This window comes from Lissotriton vulgaris, chromosome 5, assembly GCF_964263255.1.
Source record: "Lissotriton vulgaris chromosome 5, aLisVul1.2, whole genome shotgun sequence".
Taxonomy (NCBI): domain Eukaryota; kingdom Metazoa; phylum Chordata; class Amphibia; order Caudata; family Salamandridae; genus Lissotriton; species Lissotriton vulgaris.
The window spans coordinates 349,164,022-349,183,202 of NC_141693.1; the positions used below are offsets into that span (position 1 = coordinate 349,164,022).

Sequence of the window (19,181 nt, forward strand, 5' to 3'; positions counted from 1 at the left end):
GTGGTGGCCAAGAGAGGCATTGCCCGGCACTGGGGAGCGGTCGAACCGCCGGACTTGGAGGAATGGAGAAGAGGGCTTGACCTCTATATGGCGGCTGAGAGAGTGACATATAAAGCCAGGGGTTGCCCCAAAAAGTTCCGGAGAATATGGACTAAGTGGAGGCAATACCACGGACTAGAGTGACCTCACAGGGGTTCTGAAGGGGAACTTTGTCACACTTGATGTTTGGTGCACACCTAAAGGTGGTGACTGAGGTTGGACCTGTTCAATGTCTCACAGTAAAACCCTGCTCTCATCCGGTGGATGTGAATGTATCAGCAAAGGGTAGACGGACTTCGGGGTGGGGGGAGGTGGGCGGGCATGGTGGGAGCTGTTTCTAGGGGTTGTTTTCTCTTGTTTATTTGCATCAGTAACTAGCCTTGGTTAAACTGTACAGTCGTTTTTGATATGTGTGTAATCCTACTGAGCAAAAGAAAAGTTGCGGAACCGACGGATACTGGCTGAATGTTGAAGCCAGCCCGTGTCCTCATATATTTTTCAGATGATACGTCTAGAGCAACAATAAAAATGTATTTGAAAAAAAAAGACTGAACCATGAGGTTCACTTAGTAATGAGGACCTACTTCGGGAAATCAGTCATTTTCGTTCTGATTCTTGTAGGAGTTTCTCATTCTCTTCCATAATTTACCCCAGAGATTTCAACTGCTTCCCCCCCCACCATTAAAATCTAAAGGCGATGTATGAGACGTCCGCAGAGTTTTGGAATTCCCCTTGGGACTAGTAACTCTTTTGAAAAAAAAACTTGATATACTGAGAGATGCCAGAATCCAGGAATTCATAGCATCATAAAGAAGCAGAGGACTGCCTCTTAATAATTCTTAGAATATCACGGCCACTTCCATCCACTTCCATCTAATATTTCGAACCTGCAACACAGTAACCAAGTATGGTGGAGGGCCTAGAAGAAATAGAATGAAATTGTCTGGTCTTAACAGGAAAATGCCAATGCTCTGAGATCTAATAGCATTTGGGGATAACCTACATATAATAATGCCTGAAGCAGCACACTTTGGATCTACATTGGCATACATGAATTTGCTTTGCAATTATTCCTACCCAGAAATATTAGATAACTTGACCTATACTAATGGTATGATTCAGATTAGCAAGGGACAAGTGGTATGACCTATTTGATGCAAAGACAATTGTAGGCCACATCAGGGCAACAAAAACCCCTGCCTAAAATTTGGCCAGCTGGATGCTGGTGTCCCCATGTTGGCAGAGTGGATCCTGGGGCACCCAATTGTTTATTAACATCTACAGAAGCTAGAGATGGACAATGGCCAATGCACTGAATATTTGCTTTGCATTGTAGTGGTGTGAATGACATGGCAGGAAGAGACCCTCTGTGCATAATGACTGATTTGAAGGAATAATAGGATAGGAGACATAGGGGCTCATTGGTGTGCCAGTCTACTCTATTTAGAGATCCCCAGCTGCCTGGCAGGGATTTGTGCACTGTGGAGCAAGTTGTCTGTGTGGCAGTTCCCCCTGACAGGTTGACCGAGTAGGCGCTATGTTTAAAGTGCCTGCCAGGCAAACTTTTCTGTTCAGAGGAATCACATTTTCAAAGGCGGAGTTTGTGTTATCTAAACAAAAAACAAATGGGCTCAACATTCAGAGAGTTTTCTCCCTACACAACAATTCCTTTGTACATTTTTCCTGCCTGTGCTCACCAGGTCTCACATGGCAAACGCAAACAAGGACAGGAAAGTTCATTGACATTCACCCTGTCCTCGGTAGGGTGGGGCAGCTGTAATTGGGACCCGGCAGTCCTTATTGCATGGGCCGCCAAGTCAGAAGTTTACATTTGGAGAGCCTCTGTTATGTAAACCTGGTGCTTCCTCAACTATAAATGTAGAGGCAGAACCACAAGTTTAGTGTGGGAGGAACACCACTGAGATACAGCAGGGCTCCATCTCTTCAAAACTCTAAATGAGACTGATAGGCCAAAATGTCTTCTAAATTCCTTACCTGGTCTGTTGTTTAAACTTCAGTTTATTCCAGTGAGCACATAAAGAAGAACCAGAATGCCTCACTCATACATTAAATATCAGTACATTATTCTCAATAATAAAAAGTCATGAAAAGCCATAAATCCATACATGTTACCACTAGAGTACAGTTAGCATGGAGTACTGATTTCTAAAAAAGTTTGCAAACACTGAGCGATATCATATTAGAAAACGAACGATAAACTCAGATACCTATTCACCACATGGCACTTTATCAGTTTAGAAAGGTAATAATAAGTGGGTCGATGGTTTACAGCTAAGAGACACTCAAGCCTCAATTCCTTCTTCAAGAAAATGGTGTGGTCCACACTGAAACTCCGATCATTAGATTCAACATTACAATGGGCAATAGGCGTGCTGAGGGCGCTTGATCTATCAGACGACCAAGGAGGTCATATAGACTCTTGCGTGAGGCCAGCCAGGTGGACATGAAGTTGTGCCCTCCAGTCTCCCACACCTCCACTTACCTGCAAGAGAGGACTATCTGCCATATTTAGAAATCATCATCCTCTCTCTTTTGTCACAGTCATTTGTTTATGAATCAAACTTCCAAATAATGAGTTTGTTTCAAAAATACAAAAAGCAATGGGTGTGGTGCACAGGAAGATTTCATCCTACACCTAGGAGCCATTTTTTTGTTTTTCCTGTCTTAGTGCACCAGGAGGAGTAGAGCAGGCAAAAAAAATAGCAGTAGCCCCACCCTAAATAGGGCAGCGCAACTGCCACTATGACCGGGTGGCCCTCTGGTGGGTGGGCCACCAGGCCAAGGGATTCTCATGGTGCAACTCAGCAGCACCCCCGCTCCATATGAGGCGGAGCAACAGCGACTTTGACTGGGTAGGCATTTTGCCGGTTTATGGCAGAGCCCTTGCTACACCAAACTCTAAATGAGCCCCTACATATGGCTAGTCATAACACTACCCTCCACTCCCAAGCCACAATTGATTTTTGATAATTAATAAGATCTTCCCATGTACCACTAAAAAGATCTCTTGTACGCCCCATTTAAAATCAATGCAAAGTGTCTCTTGAAATATTATGTCTTCTCATAAACACAGATAAATGGCAATCTGTTGTTTAAGCAGGGGATTATTACAGATATTATCTTCTATAACTTGCCCGTGTATATTAAGGCTATGATGTACTCGCTCTCTAGCATGATATTGTTCCCCAGCCCCCTGTTTTTTCGGGGCCTGAGCTGGTGCTGCAAAATCAGTTTATAGATTTTTAAGAAAGTCTGCCTTATTTGTTCATGGCTGCTAATATGCCTAAAATCATGAGATGGAGTCAGATCCTGGAGCTGCCTGTTTTCTCTTTTGTTAAGGATTGTTTGACTTAGAAACAGGTCCTTGGGGCATGTTGGCCAAGCACAACTGTTTTGACCCAAACCCATAAAATCATCTGGCATGCCTGCATAATTGCATTCCTTATATTGAGAAAAGTCTTGCAAATGTAAAATTAATTCCTAGAGAATTTCAGGGGGCCTTTTCACAAACTACATTTTGTAGTACGTAAAGTAGTACTTCAGTACTACAAAATGTTACAAAATGTTATTCACATACGTAGGGCCAGAGACCTCTGACTCTCTTGTCATTTCTATCCACAGGTCTCTGCCACGGTAGCCGATATCTCCACACATGGAGGCATAGTTTGTAGTATCAAATGTGTGAATGACAAGGGGGGCTGGCTGGAAAATGAAGAATCCCTACCATTAATTGTTAGGGTTTAGGGACATTCAAGGAGGGGGTTTAGGAAAAGGACATGCTAATATGAATAGACAACCACAAAAGAGTAAGCCATATCTATTCACAAACCATACTTTGAAGCCCAGGTGTCAAAACAGGATCAAATGTACTCTAGCCCAGATTTGAAGTAAGTCAAAAACCACACATGGCCACTCATTAGTAATTAAAAAAACCACTTCCATTGAACATAATGAAGGCAGAGAAATAAAATAACACCCTATAGGAGCTAATGTTAAACTAATATAATTATTTGGACATTTAATCTATCTATCTATCTATCTATCTATCTATCTATCTATCTATCTATCTATCTATCTATCTATCTATCTATCTATCCATCTATCTATCTATCTACCTACATATATATGTGTGTGCTTGTGTGTGTATGTATGTGTATATATATATTATTTAGTGATGGAAAATGATATATACTTATCATTTAAAAATTAAATGTTTACACTTTTATTTAAAAAAAATGAAAAATATTCTGAATTAATTCAACATATATCGTAACAAAAGTTACTAAATAGTAAACAAAAATAAAAATACAAATGTTAGTGAGGGTAGGAGTTTTAAAATTATTGTTTTAAAAAATTGTATTTACACTTTAAGTTAATATTTTAAGGTAAATGAGAATTGAATACGCATTTATTTGATGAGTTAATGTGCTGTAGGATTTTATTTTATTTTTTCTAGGTTAATACATATTTTAAACTAAATTATATAGGTATTATACATTAAAATATTTTTCAAGGGGCGTGGCTAGCGGCCGACTGCGATGGCCGCGGAGTAGAGGAGCTCCTGACTCCCCTGGGTCGTAATTAATATATACGCAGTCATCCACCAATATAAGTGAAGCGGCACTGTGTATACACTTCCTGGGTCCCCTCCGATGCTTACCGCCCCGCACACCCAGAGAAAACTGCGCGCAATCGGCACGACCCGACCGACGGTGCCTCCCCGATGTGGAGAATGACGGCGGCTCCCCGTTGCAGATAGTCACGCCGAGGTGCTCTGCTGTCTACGAGCGCCCGGCGTTGGGGGAGCGAAGGTGTGGCGGATCGACCAGCCTGCAGCGGCGAGAGGTGGGGAAGCGGCGGCGCGCAGGTGAGGCGATTGGCGAGCCCCCCGAGGAACCCCGAGAAGCGGGCCTACGCGAGGCCCCGGCTTTGAGGCCTAGCTGGAAAATGCTGCAGCGGCGGGAGTAGGCGAGTGGTGGCGGCCGACGGCCTTGTCCCACGGGCCCTCTAAAATAGCGATCTCAGTGGGGGGCACAGACCCAGGAGATATGCGGCAGGGGCCCCAGGCAGCTGCGTGATCCCGGGCGCCCCACTGTGCTCTTTGACTGGGGACTGTGCCAAACTGGAGACGGCCCTGCGGAGGAAGCGAGGTAACCCCCTCCTCCCCGCCCGGCCCCCCTGGGCCCTGGATGTTGCTGGCGGCTTGGGGACGGTTGGTGCTCGTGGGAATGTGATGCAGCAGGCAGGAGGGGCCACAACAGTAGGCAGAGTACCGGATCGGTACCGGAACTGTTACATTTCCTGACTGCGACCTGGGACCACTTCGATAGACGCTCCGATGCCCTAGCGGGGGACAGTCAGCGGTACAGTTGGGTGTTTCTGGTGGGGCCCCTTGATACCTGAGATCCTCCGGAACATAAGAACACTGCAGCGCGCTGACGTGTAGTTCTGCGGGGGAAACTGCGGGCTGAGGGGTGCCTCTGCCAGCAACCACTGATGCAGATAAACAGCGACGAACATAGCGGGAGGGGTGCGGACTCATGCTGTTGCCCTGGTTCGCACAGGCGGGGCACCGTCCATAGAGCGAACAGAGCGTCGTTGGGGGAATTAGTAGAGACTGGACTCGCCTCCCGCTTTCCCCCTGCCCCCCTGCCGAAGACAAGACGTTGGGGTACTAAAGCTGTATCAACATGGCTACTGGGGGAAAGGGCCTCAGGAACAATCCCCAAAAGCAACTGGCTAAATTTGCATGGGCTAAAAATGGGGACAAGGGCGACTCTCCGAGGTCCGATAAAGAACCTGACACGGCGCCATAGTCGAAGCCCCTTGAACCTACCCTTCATGATGTAATGGTGGCGTTAAGTGGAGTGTGCACGTCTATGGACTCTGTAACAGTGGAGGTCTCTCTCCTCCGAGCCGATTTTCGCAAAATGGATGAGAAAGTAAAAGACCTTAAAATAGTTACTGCGGTCCTCCAGACAGACACCTCTGAGCTGCAAACGCAAGTGCTTGAAATGCAACGGAAGCAGGACAGAATGTCACAGCAACTAGACGAATACGAAGGGAGAGCCCTCCTCAATAATGTTCGTATTTTAGGGGTTCCGGAAAAATCAGAGAGGCCCACCGCAGATTTATTTGTGGAGGAACTCATCACGAAACATCTCAAGCCGAAGACCTTATCTTCCTATTTTCGATTGAAAGGGCCCATAGAGTGCCGGGGGTAGACCAAAACCTGGAGCCCCTCCGAGACCCATCATTGCGCGAGTCTTCAACTACCGTGATAGGGATATTATCCTACAGACATCACGCTCTAACCCCCCTCTGAAAATAGAGAACTATGAGGTCGCCTTGTACCCTGATTTTACGGCTAAAGTACAGGCCCAGAGACGTAGCTTCCAGGCCTTGAAGAGGGAACTGAGGGATAGAGAGATCAAGTATGCAATCTTATTTCCTGCGAAATTAAGGGTCGAATTGGGTCGTGAATCCTGGTTTTTCGATTCGCCAGAGGCCGTTTGGGATTGGATCGAGGGCTGGTCCACAGTGGGAAAGCAGAGAAGAGCCCGACGGAGCCACCCGAACCTGCGCAAGGATGGTCAGGGGGAACCGGACAACCACCCCCCTGAGGTTAACCTTAGTCAACTGGAGGAACAAGACTGAGACCCAGAGGTCATGGACATGGCCGGCACATACGGGGATATTTGGGAGAGCGCAACTAATAGAGTGTGGTGGGGGGGCGGGGAGAGGGGGGTCTTTGTCCAAAATGGTGTGATTTGCTATCGAAGAGTTACTTCCAAGTATAAGTTGGTCCTGTTTGTTTAGCTATAGATATTATGGGGGAACTCCGATGTGTACAAAGTGGATGACTATATCTTCAGTTTCTGTGATCTGACCCGGGGGAGGAGGGGGGCAACTTTGCCCATGTACTAGTACTTTTCTGGGGAGGGAGAAAAGCACTCTACCAAGTTTGGGGGTGGGTAGGTTTGAATCCACAGGCAGGGGGGCAGGGAGGGGGGAGGAGGGGGGCATAGGTTTCCTTTCAAGGTTGTAGGGTCTATTGAGGATTGGATTGACGGCACAACACAGGTGTGCCATGGCACCAAGTGGATACTATACCCAATTAGGATGTGGTACAAGGGGGTCTCCCTTTACCTATCAGGACACCCTGAAGACCCTGTCCAAACATAACAAAGAGTAGAGAAAAAAGGTGTGGGCAAAGGACAAAGAGACTGAAAGTAAAAAGACCCATGGTTTTGTGCCCACATGTGGGTCCCTGGGTACTAGAGAGGGTCGCAGAAAAGAGTGGTGTGACTCGGGAAGGAAGCACAATGCTGGTTTCCAGGCAGCCCTGAACGGGGTTATCAGCAGGACCTGCACGGGATCTTGCTCGAAGCTAAGAGCTCAAGAATGTATCAGGATAGCCCTGGCCCAGATTCAGACAATGGGAAGCTGCCAAGGCCCCGGATATGGACTCAGGCAGGGATTATGATGTTTGTAAACAAGGTCACTGGTGCAGGAAATGGCCCCCAAGGAACAGCGTGTTTATCGTCCTGCGGAATTCGGTTTGGCAGGAGGCCAGACTTTCACCTTTGTTCTTGTCCTCGTATTGTTTGGTCTCTCTTCTTCCTACTCCTGATGTCCCTGGTGTCTGCTCGTGTTTGTCGAACATGGAAGGTTTCTGGATAAAAGGATGGCTTTTGGATTTAAAAGTAGTCTCATTTTTAAGAACTACGTGGTTATGGGCTCATTCCATGCTGTAGAGTTTTAGGTTGGTCTGGCTTTTGTACTGCTATGTATGCGAGTAGGAAGGCCACTCTGCTGAGCACTGCTGTGCATGATAGAAGGTACAATATTTCTGAAAGAGGATAGCTTTGCTGACAATATTCCAAAATATAACCGAAGGGCAACACAGTGTTGCACCCACACTAGGAATAATCAAGCAGTGCAGAAGAAGACTTTGATTTGGATTAACTGATTTGTACAAAAATGACATTTGCACTGACACACTGGTGCAAAACCTGTCAGAATAGTGCAAAAACGTTTAGGGGCATATTTATGAAATTATCAAGCAGCGCAGGAAGTCACCTGGCTGCGTTGCGTGATAGGTAAAGGGCAGGAATGCCCCGTACCTAAAAACATATGGCACATTTCTGTCATTTATCAACAAACAAAAGAGAGGCCTGGTCAGAAACCTGCAAGTGTGCCGCAACTGGACTAGTGTTCCAAAACCATTAGTAGCACTAGAAGTGATAACCCAGGCCTGTTGGAAAAATTCCCATCAGCCCACCCATGTGGTGGAATGTCGTCATGTGGGAGATATCACCAATCCAATTCACAAACAGTGCACCTTAATCATGGCGCAGAGATGGATGGATTAACATGATGTAGATACAGACCACTGGGCTTCACTGGTGATGCTAATGGGGTGCAGTGCAGAAAATAAAAGTGATAAATGTGAGAATAAAATTGACTCCAAGGGCCAAAATCAATTTTAATCAGTATGGCGCTCGGGTCAAGATTAAAATTCTGCCAAATAGTTTGAAATAATAACTATATGTGGGCAGAGTAGGTGAGGGTCGACATGTTTCAGCTATACTGACTATTGGTCTTAGCTTTCTTCAGGACCATTAGGGAAACTGCGACTGCCAAACAAAAAAGTTAAGGGGTAAGTGATGCACGCTAATATACATTGGATGAATCCTACCAGTTCCTCTGAGCCCAGATGAATACTGTAGGAAGTCCAGACCTTTATGTATCTCCTAGAGAGGAGACATAAACGTGAATCAGAAACCATCTAGTGCACAACAGATTTCAGGAAAACAAGCACAGAATACTAAGCACACGACCAGGGCGATGGAGACACTTTCTCCTCGCTAAACTATATTTCAATTAATGTATTTGAAATCATATCAAACAAAAATATCTGTGGTGACTTACCCAGCATTGTGTGGGAATACGCCTCACCTCACCCGGAACCTTCTCGGGAAAAAGGGAGGCCCCGCTCTAGTTAAGGAGGGAAATGGACAGAGAAAGTACCTTTGAGAAAAAGCAGAGGGACTAGCAACCATGGTGTCTGCCATTTCTAAATTGGGCTTAACAAAACCTAGCTTTAAACAAGAAAGAAACTCAACCAAGTGTAAGAAAAATGGCTGTGTGACTCTGCAGGAAGATAGTCAGCCTACACTTGGAGGGCTGTGTCTAGCGATAAAATAACTGCAAAAGGCTACCAAATAGCTTTAGAGAACTTATATCAAGTGAAAACCTTCAAAAAAAGGAGGTAATTCCCAAAGCCTGGCAGTGACTGAGTGCTGGACAAATCACTAATGACTAAAATAGAATAAGGTCACTCATCAAGGGAAAACTCGCTAGTGATGCAGTGGTACACCCTATTTAGTAAGCAAGGGGAATGTCTACTGCCCTACCTGTCCGTCGGTACCTCGATGCCGGCGTCCGAGAAGGAACGGAGGTACCGACGCCTAGCACACATGTCTTTAAATACCCTCGTTAATTAGATACCTGGCTGCAGCTGTGTTTGTTTTCGGCGCGTCCGCCTGGAGAATCGGATGCCTGCGCTCAACTGAGCATGCGCTAGGCAACCCGATAGTGTGGCGAGGTAGTAGCGAACTCTAGGCGCGCATGCGCGCTGCGCCCAAGCTGTAAAGCGCATGCGCGAACTCGGAGCTGTGCAGACGCGAGGCATGCTCTGTGTTATCTTCCGGTGATATATATCGCCAGGACGATCGCCTTTGAGTGTGTACAATCACCAGCGCATGCGCAGCATAGTTTGAGACATGCGCTGCTCTAAACGCGAGGCTCCGAGTTCGCGCATGCGCTTTACAGCTTGGGCGCAGCGCGCATGCGCGCCTAGAGTTCGCTACTACCTCGCCACAATATCGGGTTGCCTAGCGCATGCTCAGTTGAGCGCAGGCATCCGATTCTCCAGGCGGACGCGCCGAAAACAAACACAGCTGCAGCCAGGTATCTAATTAACGAGGGTATTTAAAGACATGCGTGCTAGGCGTCGGTACCTCCGTTCCTTCTCGGACGCCGGCATCGAGGTACCGACGGACAGGTAGGGCAGTAGACATTCCCCTTGCTTACTAAATAGGGTGTACCACTGCATCACTAGCGAGTTTTCCCTTGATGAGTGACCTTATTCTATTTTAGTCATTAGTGATTTGTCCAGCACTCAGTCACTGCCAGGCTTTGGGAATTACCTCCTTTTTTTGAAGGTTTTCACTTGATATAAGTTCTCTAAAGCTATTTGGTAGCCTTTTGCAGTTATTTTATCGCTAGACACAGCCCTCCAAGTGTAGGCTGACTATCTTCCTGCAGAGTCACACAGCCATTTTTCTTACACTTGGTTGAGTTTCTTTCTTGTTTAAAGCTAGGTTTTGTTAAGCCCAATTTAGAAATGGCAGACACCATGGTTGCTAGTCCCTCTGCTTTTTCTCAAAGGTACTTTCTCTGTCCATTTCCCTCCTTAACTAGAGCGGGGCCTCCCTTTTTCCCGAGAAGGTTCCGGGTGAGGTGAGGCGTATTCCCACACAATGCTGGGTAAGTCACCACAGATATTTTTGTTTGATATGATTTCAAATACATTAATTGAAATATAGTTTAGCGAGGAGAAAGTGTCTCCATCGCCCTGGTCGTGTGCTTAGTATTCTGTGCTTGTTTTCCTGAAATCTGTTGTGCACTAGATGGTTTCTGATTCACGTTTATGTCTCCTCTCTAGGAGATACATAAAGGTCTGGACTTCCTACAGTATTCATCTGGGCTCAGAGGAACTGGTAGGATTCATCCAATGTATATTAGCGTGCATCACTTACCCCTTAACTTTTTTGTTTGGCAGTCGCAGTTTCCCTAATGGTCCTGAAGAAAGCTAAGACCAATAGTCAGTATAGCTGAAACATGTCGACCCTCACCTACTCTGCCCACATATAGTTATTATTTCAAACTATTTGGCAGAATTTTAATCTTGACCCGAGCGCCATACTGATTAAAATTGATTTTGGCCCTTGGAGTCAATTTTATTCTCACATTTATCACTTTTATTTTCTGCACTGCACCCCATTAGCATCACCAGTGAAGCCCAGTGGTCTGTATCTACATCATGTTAATCCATCCATCTCTGCGCCATGATTAAGGTGCACTGTTTGTGAATTGGATTGGTGATATCTCCCACATGACGACATTCCACCACATGGGTGGGCTGATGGGAATTTTTCCAACAGGCCTGGGTTATCACTTCTAGTGCTACTAATGGTTTTGGAACACTAGTCCAGTTGCGGCACACTTGCAGGTTTCTGACCAGGCCTCTCTTTTGTTTGTTGATAGTCTGTCTTAGGGCATGAGTGGTTCTGGTCTTTAAATAAAGCCCTATCCGACCCTCCCTACATTTATTTTTTTTACATTTCTGTCATTTCCCTGCACTGGTGCACAATGTGCTGCCTAGCCTCAACGCCTGCACCCGTGCATCGTGGTGCAAGGGTGACGGCTTTGAAAGCAGGATTGTTTTTGTGCGTAAAGGGGCACCTTCCTGCTAAAAAAAAAATCCCTTGAGGCATTTTCCTCTTTCTTGAATGCAGCACACATAGAAAGAGGAAATAAAGAGGAGAAATATAGATGTGTTTCCTTGTTACACCTCGCGTAGAAAGAGGAAGTAACAAGGAGAAATAAAGATGGTTCTCCTTGTTACACCTCACCTTGGGAGGTGTAGTATTTTAACGCATTCCCAGGTCTACCACTGATGGTAAATCTGGGAATGCTCCAAAATCCATGGTTGGATGAGAGGGAACACCCATGCTCCACCCATGGGACATCTCCCTCTGGGCAGAGAAACAGCGGCTTCCACTGCGTTGCGTTACTCTGGATTTAACAAGCCACGCAAGGCAGCTTGATAAATGAAACTTAAGAGTTGCGTCGCTTTTGCACCTCGTTGCATGGCAAAAGGGTGACCCAACTCCTACATAAATATGCCCCTTAATTTACAAATTATGTTTTTGCACTGGAGATACAGTGCAAATGTCATTGCCAAAGAGTACTGCATCACTGAATGTTACCTTATGTGTTTTCTTGCCTGTCATCATTAGTATACCTGTTATTTTTCTAAATGAGGTGTGCCTAAAATGTTAGAAGATCAGAGACAGGGAGAAGCAGATGTGGTGGTGTGAAAGGATGGCGATAAGCAATAGTGTGACGCAGAACTTGCCTTTGCAGGATGCCTGTTGCACTTTGTCAGTTGTGTGACGTAATGGCACCGTACGAGTGGTTGAACATGTGGTTTCAGGACGGACAGGGGTGTATAAGTAAAACTGTGTGGAACAATTAAGAATGTTGCCTCTGCTCTCTTTGTGTTTTTTTAATTTTGCGTCTTTCGGGACAAGAGGGGTGGTTTTCCTTTGAGGACCATGTGTCCAACATAGATTTAGGCGGTGGCAGATCAATTCAAAATTTGCAGGATAACCACCTATTAGTTTTTTATGTGTATTTTATTGGGGATATTTATAGCAACTGCACCTTTCCCTAAATGGCATTAGGAGGCGCACATAGCCGCATGATACAATACTCACATGAGCGGTGAGAACGACATGCAGGTATGTTGACAGTGTGAAGACAAGCCAGTACAACTGACCCAGAGGGAAGAAAAGGGGAGGGGATGTCGTCTAGTATCTTAGTATGATTGTGAAGGGGTGGGTTTTGAGATATTTCCTGTATTACACGAATGAGTAAGATGGTTGAGGTGCACAAAGAGGTCATTCTAGAGTCTTGGACCAAATACCAAAAACAGTCTGTTGGCACCTCAGACCTTTCTTAGGCTATTGTGTTTCTACTCTGGTTAGGAATATGCTCCTTGTTGTGCGAGTGCGACAATCATTCATTTTAAAAGCCAGGTAGCGATGTTTTCTCAGGTAAAGTAGATTATGCAACAAGTTTTAAAGTGGATTCTGTCAAGGGGACCTAGAGAATTCACATCTTACAAGGTAGGAGAAATGTACCCAGACTCTCTTTGGTGATTAGTCGAGCCAACTTGATTGGTCTCAGCAAGCAGAGCGTCAATTCTGTCAATGTGTGACAAGATGAGGGTTTAGACTGTTGATCAGAATTCCAAAGATGGGAAGAAGGCCTTAATTATTTGCGGTAACTGAAGCTGTTGAGATAACTGCTGATATGGTTGTTGAGATTTACTCTACGGATTATCAATTTCTGGTCTGCCACACATGCCCAATGGGGTTCTATTTGGCTTCTTCCTAGTGAGACCAACAAATATGTTATGTTCATTTTGATGCACAGAAGCTCTGCTAGGATTGCGAGCACACTGCCTTTTAATTCATACAATAACAACTCTATTTTTACTCTTTTTGTGCAGCTGGCGACACAACAGCGGAGAACTCTTCTGTGAGTAAGTACTTCTCCTGCTCTTTCACATAGACACTTTCACTATTTTCAACGTTCTAGCAAACTGCATGCCTGACGTACAATTTGTTAAGTCCAGAGAAATGCTGTGCACTGGATTTCAGTGTTGTACTTGTAAGTTTACTTTGTGGTGGTCAGGAGAAGGAAGCATTACTCATGTAATCTGTACCCCAAAAGACCTAAGGCAACACAAACAAGGTGATGGATAGAATGCTTGAATTAATCCCAGCCACTGGCAATTACTCGGATTACCAGGCTAGGACCTCCTTGAACTGGAATACAAGCAACCCAAGATCTAATACAGAAAAAGTTTGAACATATGAAACCTTGCACAATTTTCCCAACGTTTATTTGGTTTCATTTACATGCTAAGAACTCAAAGTGGAAAACAGCCTCATTGCAACTAAGGGTAGGCATAGTTCGCGAAGTAGCGCTACGCGAAGCTACGCGAAGTGCACTTCGCACTACGCGAACTTCACGTAGCACTACCGAGCTGCGTAGTAGCATGTTCGCACTGTGCAAGATGTGTTTTCAATTATTGCACAGTGCGGACAAGCATCCGGCACTGTGTAATCATTGAAAACGGCATCTTGCACAGTGCAAGCTGTAGTTTTCTGCTGCTCGAGTAGATTATTACTCGAGCTGCAGCTTTCTCAACGCGAGCTGGTAGTTTCTCATTGAGAGCGGTCGTGAGCATGCGCAACCACTCACAATGAGAAACCTTACCTCCCCGCGTTGAGAATCTCGCCGGGATGTCATTTTGCTTGCTTGCGGTCGCGAACATGACGTTCAGGACCGCGAAAAAGCAAATAATGAGCGCTGCACTACGCTACGCTGCACTACGCGTGTTCGCACTGTGCTACGTGCAGCTTGCGTAGTGCAAAGTTGCGCAAACTTCGCAAACTCCGCGAGCGTAGCGTAGTGCTTCGCCCAGGGTTATTTGCAACCAAGTGGCCATTTACAAATCACACTTGGCAATATACTGAGAGACAAATAGGAGTTGCTGAAAACAGTCTAAAAGAAGCACGGGCAACGTCAACAGGAAATGTGTTGGCTACTAGCCTTTTGGATTTGGCATTTCTTCTTTTGTTATGGATTTTGCAAAACAGTGTTGTTGAGGAAGTTGCTGAGACCCTGTAATTTCCCAAAAAGTGGTTAAATCAAAAATATTTTTTGTTCTCAAGAAGCACACATTGGCATAGTAGTTCTCTTAACTGAAGGAAACTACTGTGGGTGTGGATGTGTTCCTTGTGAAGGGAATGAAAGTTGTTACTCAGTGACATTAGCCAATGAAGTGAAGTGGGCTGACCCATTGGTCCATTATGTATGCTGTAGTGGGTGGAAGAAAAATGTGAATGACCCAATAACAGACTAATCAATGAAAGAAGGCTGGCTGGATGCCCTCATAAGTAAGTATATGGATATTATTTTAAAAAAATCAAAAGGCCTTGTCTAATGCCAAACCTCAAAAGTTGTAACCATATTTTACAGATTCAAAGAGAATTAAATCTACCAAAAGGCACATTCTATAAATTATTAAAATTTCCCTAAAACAGTGCTTACTAATCCATCAGCAATATCTGCATTATATGAATGTTTATTTCAAAATTAAAAAGATGGCTTGCTGGCCCGAGCAGAAAAATGGGCTAAGTGGTTGGATCTCCAGTGTAATACAAGAGATATTTGTCATGTACTTAAAGATATATATTCAGTAATTGAACGTGTAGAACATAGACTACATTAATATATATACCATCTTCGATTTTTACATTACACCAAATAAGATATTGAGATGGAAACAGGGAAAAATAAAAAAAACTCTGAATGCCTTGTATGTGGAGCTTATGGTGCCTAATGTGTCAATTTGTTATGTATTTCTCCCACATTAAATGAATAAATGTTGTCTTATCTTTCAAAAACAAAATATTATGTTGAAATTAGCTTTATCAAAGGATCCCCAAACAATTTTCTTTGTGCATGGGCAGAGTAACCTGACATTATAGGCAGCAAATGTGTGAGGTATACCTCATAGAATTACACAGTAGTTGCACTATGCATTGAAATACCGCCAAATTCCAGCACTATATATATATATATATATATATATATATATATATATATATATATATAAATATATAAAATATATACAGCAACCTACGTTTCCCTCGCAAGCTCGTCCTCCCACGAACACGCACAGGAAGCAGACACGGACCAGAGATATTTGGATGCTGGATTCTTTATTCTGCTGTCGCCATAATGTTTCGGCTCACAGCGTGTTAGGGTGAAGGGTGAGTTGTTAAAGTGCAAGTGCTGTAAATTGATTGGGTCACAGTTTAATTAACACTGAAGAAAGACCTGAGTTCACATCATAATGCCGTAACAAGTGATGGCTTCTCATAGTGCAAATAAATAACACATTCTATTTTGGTCAACAACATATGATATTTGCTATCAAAAATAATTTGCCATATACATCGACGTTAATATTGATTAAAACAATACTGGGTTAAATCCCAAACGTACAATGTAGTACCAGGTTAATCTAAACTTAATCTGTACGTGAAACACTATATATATATATATATATATATATACTACTATTATAAAGAGAGAACTTGCACCTTTTGGCCAGGTAAACTCGGGAACCACAGCGCCAATCTACACACCCGATACATCTATGAAAACGTCAGGGTGTGTAGATGGACATAGGCTATATAAATTTTAAAAAAAAGTAAATTAAAAAAATTAAGTTTGAAAATAAAGTAGTCCCCTGAAAGTAGCGCCGGCCGGGACCTAGCGCTGGCCGCGACGCGACGTGCGTGATGACCGCGACGCGACGTGCGTGATGACAACAAAGGAGGAGCGCCGGTGCAGTGACGAGCGGCTGTGCAGTGAGGAGCGGCGGCACAGGTAAGGAAAGGGAAATTTTTCGAGCTTTTCCTAAACTCTCAGTGCGAGACTGTGTGATGCAGGGGGAGGCGTCCCAGGGGGGGGTGAAGTGAGGCAGACAGACGACATGTCGATGGCCTTCCTAACGCGTCTGCACATGATCACACTTCAGAAAGACATCTTGAAAGAGCCAGGAGCACAGAGAGGAGGCCAGGCGACAGAAGCACGGAGCTTTAAATAGAAATCTTTTCTCAAAAGGAAGCCAGGCTGAAGCCTCAGACGGAAAGTATAGATTCGAGTTTCCTACTTCCAGGCAGAGCACGGCACCCGAAGTTTAGCCGGAGCCAGCTGCTTTTGTTTTTGGGCAGATAGAGGAAGGCAGAGGTACGTCAGCAAAATCTTCCTGGGGTGTCTTGGCAATGGTCCCCCTGTAGGGCAGGTGTTCAAAGAAGGACCTTCGCAGTGCTATCAGCTGGAAGAGGCAGCAGTCATCATCTTTTTAGAATATGAGGCAGATAGGAAAGGAAAATGTCGGAGCGGGAGTAAGTCGGGTGGGAGGGGGGCAGGAGGGAGTCGGGCGGGAGGGGGGCCTGGTCCGTGTCCGTGCATGGGCATGCACGGACAATGTCGGGGCGGGCGGGGGCCTGGGCGGGCGGTTGGCCCTGAAGCCTCATTGCCCCCAGGCAACGCTGGGGCGGGCTGCTAGTATATATATATATATATATAGTGCTGGAATTTGGCGGTATTTCAATGTAATTCTATGAGGTATACCTCACACATTTCCTGCTGAGCCCCTGTGTGTATGTATATATATATATATATATATATATATATATATATATATATATATATATATATATAATTGTTTTTTGTAATTTTCTCCCTGAGTGTACTGGGGTAGCTCAGACGTGGGTCCCAGAGCCTCCACACCACTGGAGTCAAGCTAGCCGGGCTGATGAGAGGTGTTACCTCGAAACCGGTCCGGTCCTCGGATGCTTGATTCCGGTCTGGGAAAGAAATGGCTGTTGTAGTTCGGACTGGACTGTTCCCATGGGGCACAGGGTCAGAGCTGATTTGCATAAAGCCATTATCTGACTCAGGGTGGTGTGGAGTGCAAAAAACGATGGACTTAGGCCCAGATCCTTGTACTGGGGTGAATGTAAGACATTGATCTACATTCTGTCCATCAAATTGTTTTTTGTAATTTTCTCCCTGAGTGTACTGGGGTAGCTCAGACGTGGGTCCCAGAGCCTCCACACCACTGGAGTCAAGCTAGCCGGGCTGATGAGAGGTGTTACCTCGAAACCGGTCCGGTCCTCGGATGCTTGATTCCGGTCTGGGAAAGATATGGCTGTTGTAGTTCGGACTGGACTGTTCCCATGGGGCACAGGGTCAGAGCTGATTTGCATAAAGCCATTATCTGACTCAGGGTGGTGTGGAGTGCAAAAAACGATGGACTTAGGCCCAGATCCTTGTACTGGGGTGAATGTAAGACATTGATCTACATTCTGTCCATCAAATTGTTTTTTGTAATTTTCTCCCTGAGTGTACTGGGGTAGCTCAGACGTGGGTCCCAGAGGCTCCACACCACTGGAGTCAAGCTAGCCGGGCTGATGAGAGGTGTTACCTCGAAACCGGTCCGGTCCTCGGATGCTTGATTCCGGTCTGGGAAAGATATGGCTGTTGTAGTTCGGACTGGACTGTTCTCATGGGGCACAGGGTCAGAGCTGATTTGCATAAAGCCATTATCTGACTCAGGGTGATGTGGAGTGCAAAAAACGATGGACTTAGGCCCAGATCCTTGTACTGGGGTGAATGTAAGACATTGATCTACATTCTGTCCATCAAATTGTTTTTTGTAATTTTCTCCAGGAGTGTACTGGGGTAGCTCAGACGTGGGTCCCAGAGCCTCCACACCACTGGAATCAAGCTAGCCGGGCTGATGAGAGGTGTTACCTCGAAACCGGTCCGGTCCTCGGATGCTTGATTCCGGTCTGGGAAAGATATGGCTGTTGTAGTTCGGACTGGACTGTTCCCATGGGGCACAGGGTCAGAGCTGATTTGCATAAAGCCATTATCTGACTCAGGGTGGTGTGGAGTGCAAAAAACGGTGGACTTAGGCCCAGATCCTTGTACTGGGGTGAATGTAAGACATTGATCTACATTCTGTCCATCAAATTGTTTTTTGTAATTTTCTCCCTGAGTGTACTGGGGTAGCTCAGACGTGGGTCCCAGAGCCTCCACACCACTGGAGTCAAGCTAGCCGGGCTGATGAGAGGTGTTACCTCGAAACCGGTCCGGTCCTCGGATGCTTGATTCCGGTCTGGGAAAGATATGGCTGTTGTAGTTCGGACTGGACTGTTCCCATGGGGCACAGGGTCAGAGCTGATTTGCATAAAGCCATTATCTGACTCAGGGTGGTGTGGAGTGCAAAAAAAGATTGACTTAGGCCCAGATCCTTGTACTGGGGTGAATGTAAGACATTGATCTACATTCTGTCCATCAAATTGTTTTTTGTAATTTTCTCCCTGAGTGTACTGGGGTAGCTCAGACGTGGGTCCCAGAGCCTCCACACCACTGGAGTCAAGCTAGCAGGGCTGATGAGAGGTGTTACCTCGAAACCGGTCCGGTCCTCGGATGCTTGATTCCGGTCTGGGAAAGATATGGCTGTTGTAGTTCGGACTGGACTGTTCCCATGGGGCACAGGGTCAGAGCTGATTTGCATAAAGCCATTATCTGACTCAGGGTGGTGTGGAGTGCAAAAAACGATTGACTTAGGCCCAGATCCTTGTACTGGGGTGAATGTAAGACATTGATCT

At 45.4% G+C, this 19,181-nt stretch overlaps 1 protein-coding gene across 1 annotated transcript in view; it reads left to right on the forward strand.

Annotated features, from left to right (window-relative positions):
• LOC147710875 (mucin-5B-like) overlaps nucleotides 1-19,181 on the forward strand; it is a 208,871-nt gene that overhangs the window by 78,106 nt on the left and 111,584 nt on the right. Inside the window, exon 4 of the mRNA XM_086920069.1 lies at nucleotides 13,427-13,459. Within this exon, the coding sequence (XP_086776195.1) occupies nucleotides 13,427-13,459 (33 nt within the window). The remainder of the gene's footprint in view (nucleotides 1-13,426; nucleotides 13,460-19,181) is intronic.